Consider the following 13,125-nt stretch of genomic DNA (forward strand, 5'->3'; position numbering starts at 1 on the left):
AGTCACGGCCATGCCTGGAAACCTCTGGGCTCTGAGCCATCTTCTACACCCTTAGGTCCACTCTTCCCCTTCATGCAGTTCTACCTGCTGGCCCACCTGAAGGGCCCTGTTCCTGGTAAACCCTTCATGCTTGGAGGGGACAGTGGTACCTATTGAATTATCCCAGCCTGGCCAATCAGGACAGGCCCTGCCTCCTCAGCAACAGTGATTGGTCAAAGGGGAGCACACATGACCTAGGAAGGCCAATTAGAATGCTTCCCTGGCCTTCCCTAGTAGAGGCTTCTATGGTCCCCTTCCCAGCAGGGAGGCAAGGCTGCAGTAGGAATGAATGAGGCCCAGGAAAGAGCAGGAGAGATGAGAGATGAAGTGAGCATGGGAGAGTCTCCTAACGGCATTGAGGTCCTGGTTTCTGCAGCCCTTCCTCACTCAGATTCCTTCCCAGCCCCATTCCCTTCTTTTGCCAATTAGCTTTCTGGCATTTACCACCAGTCTTGAATAACCCAGTGCTTTTCCACATTTACCTGTGCTGTTTCTTTTGTTGCCTATGACGTTCCACCTGCCGAAACTCTTACCTGAGGTCTCATCTCAACGTCCCTTCCTCAGTGACTGCCCAGAGCACTCCATCTGTTCCTTTCTTGGGCCACAGCACATGCCCCGTATTTATATGGCCATTTACGTACAGCCTTCAAGTCCTCTACTGGAGTGTGGTGGACAGAAACCAGGGCCTGGCCCTCCCCAGGCAGTCCCCAGGCCCCGGTGCCTTACACATGGTTGGTTTTACCTCCTCTGTTCCCTAGAGCTGACATGAGAAGCTTACAGCGTCTTCCTCCTTGATCCTGAAAGGGGCCTTTTTACCCCCACGAAGAGTCAGGAAGCTGGGCCCAAAGCAGGGGAGGAAGCCAGAGTACATGCCTGCAAGGGGAGAGGGTGAGAAGGTTCCCCAGGCCCGGGAGGGGAGAGGTGCAGGAGGCGGGGCCGGGGGCTTGCTTGCCTTCTATTTCTGCTCCAGTGGACGAGATCTGGTTGAGGAACAGGCTGACCGTCCCGATCTCATCATGGCACTTGTTCCCGGGGCTGGAGAGAAACACACCCTGCAGGCTGAGCCCCTGGCCCAGCTCTGATTTCTTCCTCCCTGGCGTGTTTTCCAGTCTCCACCCAGTTGCTCACCAGTCCAAGACTCTGAACTTGATGTAGCTGGAGAGGCAGGGCAGCTGCAAGGGGCAAGCGAGAGGGGCAGTGGGTGCCTGCTCGGATGGCCTGGGCCTTGCTGAAACTGGGAGCAGATGGAAAGTCCTGAGTCTGGGTCAAGGCCTGGCTCGGTTACCAGTGAGCCCAGTGGGACTGACCATGGGAGCTTATGGACCTTTGGCTGTGGGCCCCCCACTGCATCGGCCCTTTGCAAGGGCCTGGGAAAGGCCTTGCACTGTGTCCTATGATCATTTTGTATTCTTATTCTTAAAATGGCCCCTCATTATATAAGTTCCCTAGTGGACCTGGCTTCCCTGGTGGCACAGTGGTTAAGAATCCGCCTGCCAATGCAGGGGACATGGGTTCGAGCCCTGGTCTGGGAAGATCCCATATGCCGCAGAGCAACTAAGCCCGCAAGCCACAACTACTGAGCCCACGTGCCACAACTACTGAAGCCTGTGTGCCTACAGACGGTGCTCTGCAACAAGGGAAGCCATGAAAATGAGAAGTCCACGCACCTCAACAAAGACCCAACACAGTCAAAAATAAAAACAAATAAATAAATAAATGTATAAAATTTATTTTATAAATTTTATAAAATAAATCGGGTCCTAGTGGACCAGAGTCCACCCTACTTTGGGCTGCATGATTGCGGTCCTCACACGGCCCTTCAGTCTGGAGGCGTGTTTACCAAGCCTCATGGGGAGGCTGTAGGCCTCGAATGTCTTCCTCACATTTAACAGTTAACCTTTATTTATTTATTTTATTTTAATTTAATTTAATTTTTTTTTGGCCATGCCCTGCAGCTTGTGGGATCTTAGTTCCCCGACCAGGGATTGAACCTGGGCCCTCAGCACTGAGAGGACAGAGTCCTAACCACTGGACCGCCAAGGAATTCCCTAGCACCTAACCTTTAAACAGCGGGACATCTATCTCCTCAAAGAGTAAATCATAATAGCTGCCACTCTGGGGAGGCTTCTGTCGTCCCCAGCATGTCCTGAATGGTCTACGTGGATCACCTGAGAGACCCACCCCGCCCACAACCCCAGAAGCCAGGAGCTATGATCATTCCTATTTTCAGACAGGAACACTGTGGCACAGAGAGGCTGAGTTCCTGAAGTTCTCATGTAACATGCAGAGCCCCTACCCACTCTGGCAAGGCCTGACTGTCCCTATTTACCGAGCAGGACTGAGGCCCAGAGAGGGACTTGCTTGAGATCGCACGGTAAGGGGTAGAATCAGGATTGGAACCCAAGCTTCTGAGTCTTACCTCTGCTCTGCCCTCAGTTATAAAAACAAAAAATCCACGTATAAAACAGAGCTGTTGGGGCTGAGGCCTGAGTGGGCCCCAAATCCTCTCAGCTGGAGCCTCTCCTCTGCTCACAGCAGTTCCTGGGGTGTGGCCTGGGGTCCTCAGTTCTCCACTCCCCTCTCCTTTTCCCCTTGCCATGGAAGACGAGGGTCAGGGGGAGCGGGGAAAGAAAGGGCTTTCCAGCTGAGCATCTGGTTAGTAAGCTACGAGGAGATCACCCAGGTTAAGGAAGAACACTGAAGTGGAGAGATGGGAGTCGTTGGGCATCCAGGTCTTCCAAAGTACCAAACCCTCCATATTTGAATTTATGGTGGAACCATCTGTTCACCCATCCTTGGGAAGTCTCCTCCCCTTTCCCAGTTCCTTGTCTTGATTCCCCTCCTGTCCGGGAGCCCTTGAACTGCTAACTGGCACAGACCATTTTCAGCAGCGCGCCCCCTGCAGCCTGCCTTGCTGGGGCCCTGACCAGCTGTTCTCAGATGCCACTGGCTGTGCAGTCATCCTGCCACTTCCGAGTGAGTTCACATCTGCCTGCTGCACTTCCAGAGGGCTAGTGACAATGAGGCCTGCACCCAGATCGCCCCAGCGCCGGAGACTGTGTCTTCAGGAAATGGGTGACGGTCCAGAGTGTGTTTGGACATCTTCAGACATTGGAAGCTCTCTTTCAAGGATGAAGGGGCGCCTGGCCCCCCTGACTGCACCTCCCCACTGTCTTCTGAGCCTGAAGGAAGCTGAACGTGAGCGAGGACATCCAAGGCCCTGAGCATCCACAGAGCAACTAAGGATTCCAGCCATGAGCTTCATCACAGCTAGAAAAGGTGGGAGGGAGCAAGGGTGGGGGGTGGACTGGGCCCCCTCTAAAATCTCTCCCTACTTTAAGAATCTATAAAGTCACCCAAGAAGGTGGGGATTATGAGGAATGGTTAAAAATGATGACTCATAGGGACTTCCCTCGTGGCGCAGTGGGTCAGAATCCGCCTGCCAATGCAGGGGACGTGTGTTTGATCCCTGGTCCGGGAAGATCCCACATGCCACGGAGCAGCTAAGCCTGTGCGCCACAACTACTGAGCCTGCGCTCTAGAGCCCGTGTGCCACAACCACTGAGCCCACGTGCCACAACTACTGAAGCCCGCGTGCCTAGAGCCCGTGCTCCACAACAAGAGAAGCCACCACAATAAGAAGCCCACGCACCACAACAAAGAGTAGCCTCTGCTCGCCGCAACTAGAGAAAGCCCGTGCGCAGCAACGAAGACCCAACGCAGCCAAAAGTAAATTTAAAAAAAAAAAAAAAAAAGATGACTCACGAGGAGGCAGAAGATTCTACGAGAAGCAGGGAGGAGGGTCCACAGAAGGGTAGCTAATTTCACGTCACACAAATGTAAAGTAGGTATAAGGAAAGCAAAACACTCCCTGGGTAGCCAGACAGATGCCACACAAAGTTCTGTACACTCTCACTTATGGGAGTGCCCAAGTTCTCTCTCACACTGCATACCCTTATTTTACACACAGCTCTTAGAAGCCTGGCGTGGAGTCAAAAGGCAATCAAGGCTCTCCCAGGGCTTGGAGAAAACTGACATCCACACCGCTGATAGGTGACTGAGAAGGACTGAAAGGCTTTAGAAATCAGACTACAGAACCCCACAGAGAAGAGCATGTTGGGGCCATTTAATGTGGGAACAAACAGCCCCACACTACATGTAGCCAGCATGCAGCTGTGTTCCTGTAGTGCCTCTAAGCCGTCAACAAAGAGCTATAATTATATTCAGGGCGCATTGCCTAGGAGATAAGAAAATGCATAATACAATTTAGAATGAGTCTTGAAAGTGATTGCTTTTTTTTTTTTATGTAGGTGAGAGGGCACGTTTAAGTTCTCTGGAAAGTTCAGTTGTGGGGTCCATTCTTTTTTTTTTTGGCGGTACGCGGGCCTCTCACTGTTGTGGCCTCTCCCGTTGTGGAGTACAGGCTCCGGACGCACAGGCTCAGTGGCCATGGCTCACGGGCCCAGCCGCTCCGCGGCACGTAGCATCTTCTCGGACCGGGGCACGAACCCGCGTCCCCTGCATCGGCAGGCGGACTCTCAACCACTGCGCCACCAGGGAAGCCGCATTTCTTTTTTTTTTTTTAACCTAGCCTCCTTGATCATTAGCTGAAATCATCTGGGTCATTTATTGGTTTCCCTTTTTTTTTTTTTTTGGCCTCACAGCACTTGGTTGTGAGATCTTAGTTCCCCGACCAGGGATCGAATCCAGGCCCTCAGCAGTGGGAGCGTAGAGTCCTAACCACCGGACTGCCAGGAAATTCCCCCCATTCATTTCAAGTAAGGTTCTCTGTAATATGTCTTGGGCTTCCTCATGCCCCCTATCAGGCAGAGTCCCCGCCCCCTCCCGCCGTGCTTCGTGGCCCCTACCTTCCATCCACACCCCCCCACAAACACCCAAACCCCCTTCTGTTTGTGGTGCAGGAGGAAGAGGGCAGGTGTGATGGCACAGCAATACCTGAATCTGGAAGGTCAGGATCTGGTTCCATATCGGGCTCTCGGTTTGCATCCGCACGTGTGTCTTGAGCTGGGAACATCCCAAAGCAGTGTCAGTGCCAGCCTGTCCCCTCCTCCCTCCACTGGCCTCACCTCCCAGCCCTTCCGGTCCAGCCCACAGGTGAACCTGTCTGCAGCACAGGGCTGGTCATGGGAATCCCTGGTCCAAAGACACTTTGACAACTTCTCATCCGCTACAACTCTGGTCCTTTGAGTAGCTACCTAGATCCAGACTCCTTCATATTTTCCCTTAAATCAGCTTTCAATTAACTTTTAAATAGATACAGGGTTACTAACTTTATTATATCAGTGCAAACACATAGATTTTGTTAGATAAACTCTAAGATCCCAATAAAAAGTCAGCAATAACAATGCTGATGGTATCCCCCTTTCTAAAACATCACTTGACTTCATTTTTAAACCTAGCCTTACTCTAAGCAACCGTGTCAGTGAAACCAAGGGTTAGTTGAACTGCTTAAACTTTTTCATACACTCTAAGAAAAACACAGAAATACTAAAATTTTTGAAAAAATGTATGCCTCTACCACCCAACAGTATCTCACCTACTTCCAGGGTTCCTAAACCACTCATTGGGAAATAAATACTCAGTGTAGTGGCTTCAAACTATGTCCACACCTCCCTTTGATACTCTCCCCTTCAAAAGGCGGACACTAACCTCCCTCCCCTCACGTATGGACTGGATTTAATGACTTCTTCTAATAGGTAGAATATGGTGGAAATGATGGTTGATGAATTCTGAAACATATCTAACCCAGCATTCCCCAGATTTGAACATGCGATCTTTTTTTTGCACATAACATCCATCAACACCCTTTGGAAAATGCTACCATATGTTCATAGAGGTTCATGGAATGTCAGCAAATCTCTTGCCCAGAACCTTCAACTTCTAGATGAAGAAACTGAGGTCCAAAGCGGACAGTGACAGTTTCAATGTTGTGCATTTGCGGGCATGTTGTTTCATCCACTTGTCCACTCATCCGTGCATTTGGATGTTTGGTTTTCGGTGGGCATCTTCTCTATGCAGGGCACTGGGCACAGCTCTGGGATACAGGCTGACTAAGCCATGGCCTCCACCTTCACAGAGGCCTGGGTCCAGTGGGATCATATCACCCATAAATGGAAGAACTGGGATACAACACCTGGGGTCCTGGCCACTTTTCCTCCACACCATTTTTTTTTAGGTGCCAATTTCTCTAAGTCTCAGACCATTTTTACACTTACCTTTTCCCCAATTAGTTCCACCTCCAACATAGGACTCACTGAGTGGTGTTTCTCTAAGAGCAAAGAAGTTAAAAGATTTCTGAGATAGCAGCATTTTTTTTTTTTCAGGAGAAGGAAATGGAGAAGTGACAGAACAACTTAAAACCCTCCCCCATGATTTGGTTTGGTGCCGCCTGGGCAGACACCTCCCATTTCCACCCTGTCTCCATGTGCTGTTGTGTGTCCTGGCACACAACAGCAGCGGGGGTGGGGCCTGGCATAGGGAACCTTGAGTCTGCATCTGGGCATCAAAGACAGGGCAGGGGCACATGGCCCATTTTAAAGGGACCTTCATAAAACCATTCTTGGCAGATTTCAGTCTCCCTCTCTCCCCCACCCCAAATCGTGGTGTCAAGACGGAACTGGGGAGCCCCAGGAGAAACCAGAGTGCCACCGGCTAGGGAACCTCAGGGTCAGCCCCCCCCCCGCCCTGACTGACTGAGGTGGAGATCCTCGGCGCAGTAGATGAAGAACTGTAAGTAGGCCACATTGATGGGCACCACCGATGACTTGAAGATCTGACTGTCAGTGTCATCAGCCCTGTAGGGCAGCTTTTGATCTACCTGGAGAGACCAGAGAGCTAATAGGGTCAGAGTCTTAGGGAGGTCACGGCCAGCAGACTTGGCTTCCCCAACCTTCCGCTTGGTTGGGGTGGGGATGGACAACGCTGAAGGGACACAGTGGACAAACGAAAGCATGTGAAGAGCAGTGGCCTCTTGGGGGGCCCACGGGGGACCCCACGGAAGCAGCCAGGGTAGGAAATGTTCCTGGGGTGTTGGGGGGACAGCCTCACCGGTGCCTGGTCTCCCACACCGAGGGCAGAGATGGTGACTTTCAGGTAGCCCCTCACACCACTGCTGGGTTCATTTGGCTGGCAGAGGCCAAGCCATTTCCTCAGGAGTGTGTGACCTGGAGAGGCAGAGGGCCCATGGGAGACCAGCCTCCAGTCTCTATTCTTCTTCCCTGAAACCAGCCTTTGCTTCTGTAGGAGACGGGTGTGGAAACGTGTCTCATATATTCTGGTTCCCAGCCAGGGGCAGGGGGAAATGGGAGTCACTCCTACCTTTAAGCAAGAGCTGCCCGCTATTGCCTTTAGGAAGTAGGGACCCTCCTTTCCCATCCAGGGAACTTATAGTTGTTACTGTCCTGGTCTGAGAGAGGCAAATATTTTCCCCAACCCTAAGTCCCAACCTCAACCTGGTATGTATGTTATGGTCAGGTCTACTCAAAACTCAAACACTGGCCACACATTGTAAATCAGTCATACTTCAATTAAAAGAAATAAAATAAACAACAACAGCAACAAAATTCAAACACTGGCATAGAAAAATAGAAATTCAACCCAAGGCTGCAATAAAAAATTAGCATTTGACCCAAAGAGATGCTTTGATTTTTGTAGAGAAAGACGCTATTATAAAACAAGATAAAATACCATGAAGTACAGTAAAATGTTAAGTACAGAAAATAATTCACACCTTCTAATACTCTCCCCCCATGTGTTGAACATACAGGGATTTTGAGATGATTTCAACACCTGACCTGGTTTTTCTCAGAAGACACACATATTTCCAACAACTGCTACCTACCTGGAGAGTTGTAGATGAACCCAATATCTGTCTGAAAAGACAAGAATAGAGTAAGGATTAGTTAGGGCCTCCAGCCAACCAACTTGATGACAATACGAGTACTTGTTCCACCCTAATTCCTTTAATCTTTACAATGACCTGGAAGTTGGGCCACTATCATAGTGGAGGCCATTATCACCTCCACTCTACAGAGGAGGATACTGAGTTTGAGCCCGAAGTTTTACAACTAGTAAGTGAGGTGACCTGGATTGAAAGGATTCTTGACCACCACCAGCACTGCTGGCCAACACAGCGTTATTCTTCCCTACCCCTGGGGGTTGGGGAAAGGTGTCTCCTGTCCTGGGGAAGAGGATGGTCAAGGGAAGACTTGGTAAAGAGACTATGGGTTTTTCCTTTCCCCTGGGAGACAGTTTTTGACTCCCTGAGGCCTGAGGGATGCAGTACAGGATTGAAGGTGGTGTGGGGCAAGGTAGCGCAGAACATTCAGGCCACCCTTGGAAGGGTCCATAGAGCAAGCCCCAAGTTTTGTATGTAGGCCTGCTTTAAAGCTCAGTCAGCCCCTTGGGTTAGGTAGGCAAAGATTTCTTAGATCCAACAACAAAAACACAACCCATAAACGAAATTTTTTTTTTTCATAAACGAAATTTTTGATAAATTGGACTTCATCGAAATGTAAAACTTCTGCTCTTTGAAAGACACTGTTAAGAAAATGGAAAGAAGGCTTCCCTGGTGGCACAGTGGTTAAGAATCCTCCTGCCAATGCAGGGGACACGGGTTCGAGCCCTGGTCTGGGAAGATCCCACATGCCGTGGAGCAACTAAGCCTGTGCACCACAACTACTGAGCCTGCGCTCTAGAGCCCGTGTGCCACAACTACTAAGTCTACGTGCCACAACTACTGAAACCTGTGTGCCTAGAGCCCGTGCTCTGCAACAAGAGAAGCCACCACAATGAGAAGCCCGCACACCACAAAGAAAAGTAGCCCCTGCTCGCCACAAAGCCCACGTGCAGCAACAAAGACCCAACACAGCCAAAAATAAATAAATAAACTTATTTTTTTTTTAAAAAAAAAGAACCCTTAAGAAAGAAAAGAACATGAAAGGAGACGTGATATACTGGGAGAACATTTTTCCAAATCATTTATCTGATAAAGGACTTGTATCCAGAATATATAAGAAAATCTCAAAACTCCATAGTAAGAAAACAAACAACCCAATGAAAACAAGCAAAAGATTTGAACAGACACTTCATCAAAGAAGTTAGATAGCAAATACTTGAAAAGATGCTCAACATCATCAGGGAAGTGTAAATTATAATCACGACAAGATACCACCACACGTACTTAGAAGAGCCAAAATTTAAAAGATGGACAGTATCAAGTTTGCATAAGAATGTGGAGCAACTGGAACTCTAATATGTACTGCTGGTGGGAATATAAAATGGTAGAACCTATCTGGAATTTTTGGGAAAAAACTGCTAGGAATTTTCTTTAAAAGTTAAACACACACCTACCATATGAGGTAGTCATTTCACTTCTAACATATTTAGTCAAGAGACATCAGAGCATAGGTCCATGCTAAGACTTATACATCAGTGTTACAGCAGCTTTGTTTTAATAGCGCCAAGCTGGAAACAATCTAAACGTCCATCAGCAGATGAATGGATCAACAACCTGTGGTATGTCCATAAATGGAATACTATTCAGCAATAAGAAGGAATGAACGATCGATCCATGCAACAACATGGATGAATATCAAAAGAATTACGCTGATTGAAAGAAGCCAAACAACAATAAAGTACATGCTGTATGATTCCATTTGGGTACAATTCTAGAAAATGCAAAGCAGTGTGTAGTTACAGAAAGCAGACCAGTGGTTGTCTGGGGGTGGGAGCAGGAAGGATTGGGGGAAGAGGGAAGAATTACAAAGAGGCACAAGGAAACTTTGGAGGGTGATAGATACGATCGATATGTTCATTACCTTGATTGTGATCATGGTTTCATGGTTGTATACATATTTTAAAACATGAAATTATACATTTAAAATATGTATAGGGAATTCCCGGGCAGTCCAGTGGTTAGGACTCAGCATTTTCACTGCCTTGGCCCGGGTTCAATCCCTGGTCGGGGGACTAAGATCCTGATAAAATAAAATAGTATAATTCATTGTATGTCAATTGTACCTCAATAAAGCTAGAAGAAAACAAACCAAAATGAAACTCAGTCACCTCTAACGAAGCCATAGATCTAGGCAGTGATCATCAATAGCTCTTAACAACATAAAAAGAGACCAACAGTCGTTCTGTGTCTCCTGGTGACATCATCTTGCCAAATAATTGACCCAAGTCTGATCTAGCCTATAGATAGGAAATACCTGGGCAGAGAGATGTGAGAACTGATCCCCTGGAGGTACAACCAGCAAAATCCAGACTGAGGGAAAACTGCAGGACAAACTATCCAGTTGCTTCAACAAATAAATGGCAAGGTAAACTAGGGGGCAGGACCGACTGAATGAAATACACCTAAACGTAACATTTTAACCAACTGCAGTGTGTGCACCTGGTTTGGATCCTGATTTGAACAAACTGTAAATGGAATTCACAAGACAATTAGGGAAATGTGAGCACTGACTAGATATTAGTGCTCTCCAGGAATTATAAAAAGGTGTTTAGATGTAGTCATTGTCTTTGGTTATGCTTAATAAAATCTGTATGTTTTAGAAATAGGTAATGAAATATTTAAAAATAAAATGATGTCTGAGATTTGATTCAAAATCTGTAGGGGGATAAAAAAAGAAAAAAAGATCTGTAGGGGAGAGGGAGGGGGCAGGTGTAGATAAAACATGATGACATGATTGACAACGAATTGGTGAAGGTGAGTGATGGGGATGGGGGAATTCATGATACCATTCTCTCTACTTTTGTGTATGTTTGAAAATTTCCAAAAAAGGAAAATATATATTTTTAAAAGCTCAGGTTTTTCCCTGACCTCTAAAACGTATTCAACAGTCGGTCATCGTCTGGAAGTCGCACAGTGGCCTTTGTCAAAATGAATGGATAAAGAAGATGTGGAACATATATACAATGGAATATTACTCAGCCATAAAAAGAAACGAAATTGAGTTATTTGTAGTGAGGTGGATGGACCTAGAGTCTGTCATACAGAGTGAAGTAAGTCAGAAAGAGAAAGACAAATACCGTATGCTAACACATATATATGGAATATAAGAAAAAAAAAAGTCATGAAGAACCTAGGGGTAAGATGGGAATAAAGACACAGACCTACTAGAGAATGGACTTGAGGATATGGGGAGGGGGAAGGGTAAGCTGTGACAAAGTGAGAGAGTGGCGTGGACATATATACACTACCAAATGTAAAATAGCTAGCTAGTGGGAAGCAGCCGCATAGCACAGGGAGATCAGCTCAGTGCTTTGTGACCACCTGGAGGGGTGGGATAGGGAGGGTGGGAGGGAGACGCAAGAGGGAGGGGATATGGGGATATATGTATATGTATAGCTGATTCACTTTGTTATACAGCAGAAACTAACACACCACTGTAAAGCAATTATACTCCAATAAAGATGTTAAAAAAAAAAAAAGCACATTTTGACCTCCTGCTACCTAGCCTCTCTAGAATCTCTTAATTTCTAAACCTGTGCTGCTTCCTTGAGGGTTAGGTGGGGGAGGGGCAGGTCATGACCCTTCTTGTGCTTATTACAAGTACTGTAGTGAGAAAGAAACCTTACTTTGATTTGCCCTAAATTTGCCTTTCCCAAGGGCTGGGCCCTTTTCCATGAGTTGCCAGATTTAGCAAATGAAAATACAGATGGCAGCTTAAATTAGAGTTACAGATAAACAATGTGGTGGTCCAAGGACAATGGTGCTTCAAGGACAAAGGACGACCCTGCCTGAAAAAGTTTCAGCGGTACACCCCCCTACCAGACTCTTAATCACCTTCCCTACCATGTTACGATGGTTACGAAATTCCTGAGCCCACCTGGGCGACGCCCGCCTGGGCGATGGGACCTGTCCCAAATAAGGAAAGGCATCTGCCCTGTCCCACTCCCATCCTATAGAAGGAAGGTGTATGTGCCGTGACCAATTGGTAAAGGAAAATTTCACCTCGGACCATTCCTTTGTTTTCTGGCTATAAAAACTGATCAATAGCACACGTTTGGGCTCGACTCTCCCAGACTACTAGGAAGTTGGCCCTCTGTTCTAGCAGCGACCCTTGCTTCTAATAAATTCTATCTTCTTTACATTCTGCCTTACGTCTGGAAATTCTTTTCCAACCCGCATTCGGACAACGCCAACTTTTTTAGTATACGTAGGTCCCAAGCAATATTTCATGAGGAGCCATGAAATACTGGGGATATACTTATATTTAAAAGTACCTGTTGTTTAAGATTCAAAATTTCCGGGGCATCCTGTATTTAATCTGGCAACCCTCACTTTTCCTGATCTTCCTGGATTTGGAGAATCTTAGTTTAGCCCTTCATGACCGTGTGAACTTTCCTCACTTCTCAACCTGGGTCTTTCCCAAAGCAAATCTTTTTACTCTTGCCTTCATAGGCAGCAATCTTTCTCTAGGTTTCTCCAGCAATTTGGTTGACCTTTTGAGTCCTCTGCTTCCACAGTGTCATAAGTATGGGGGGATTCAACGTGGCACCCAGCGCTTTCATAAATGTTACATACTTTAACCCTTACAACGACCCTGTGGGTTGAGTATATTATTATCCCCATTCTACAGATGAGGAAGTAGAGGCTCCGAATAACTTGTCTAAATCACCCAGTTGGTAGGTGGATCCAAATCTGGATCTTGTAGCGTCAAAATCCTTTCCCCTAGACTTAGACATAGAGCCCAGGGTGGGTCACTGTAACTGTCCCACCAAACCGCGCCTCCTCCGTCCAGTGCTCACTTGGAATCTCCCGATCTCTGCATTGAATCTCATCACTGAGGAATTCATCACCTGCAGGGGAGTTTCCAGAAAGATCTCAGTTATTCACAAGCCCAATTTCCCCCAGCCCCATGGGAGGAATCATAAGGGTACATCTGGATTCTCCAGGATTTACTCAGTGCTTCCTAATGGCTGACACTTCCATGTAGTTTTTCTCATTTAATTCGCAGAGGAGCCCTGTGAAGTTCATATATTGCAGCTCCATTTTACAGATGAGGAAATCGATCAGAGAGGACAATTCACTTGATCTCCACAAAGCAAATTGTTGCA

General features: G+C 47.3%; 1 protein-coding gene across 1 annotated transcript in view; it reads right to left on the reverse strand.

Annotated features, from left to right (window-relative positions):
* FER1L5 (fer-1 like family member 5) overlaps positions 1-13,125 on the reverse strand; it is a 48,424-nt gene that overhangs the window by 26,029 nt on the left and 9,270 nt on the right. The window contains exons 9-17 of the mRNA XM_067704260.1: positions 12,817-12,867; positions 7,901-7,931; positions 7,108-7,223; positions 6,754-6,877; positions 6,276-6,328; positions 4,996-5,064; positions 1,168-1,211; positions 992-1,074; positions 818-912 (exon numbers count right to left, since the gene is read on the reverse strand). Coding sequence (XP_067560361.1) covers positions 818-912; positions 992-1,074; positions 1,168-1,211; positions 4,996-5,064; positions 6,276-6,328; positions 6,754-6,877; positions 7,108-7,223; positions 7,901-7,931; positions 12,817-12,867 — 666 coding nt within the window. The remainder of the gene's footprint in view (positions 1-817; positions 913-991; positions 1,075-1,167; positions 1,212-4,995; positions 5,065-6,275; positions 6,329-6,753; positions 6,878-7,107; positions 7,224-7,900; positions 7,932-12,816; positions 12,868-13,125) is intronic.

The sequence above is a fragment of the Pseudorca crassidens genome, chromosome 14 (genome assembly GCF_039906515.1).
Source record: "Pseudorca crassidens isolate mPseCra1 chromosome 14, mPseCra1.hap1, whole genome shotgun sequence".
NCBI lineage: Eukaryota > Metazoa > Chordata > Mammalia > Artiodactyla > Delphinidae > Pseudorca > Pseudorca crassidens.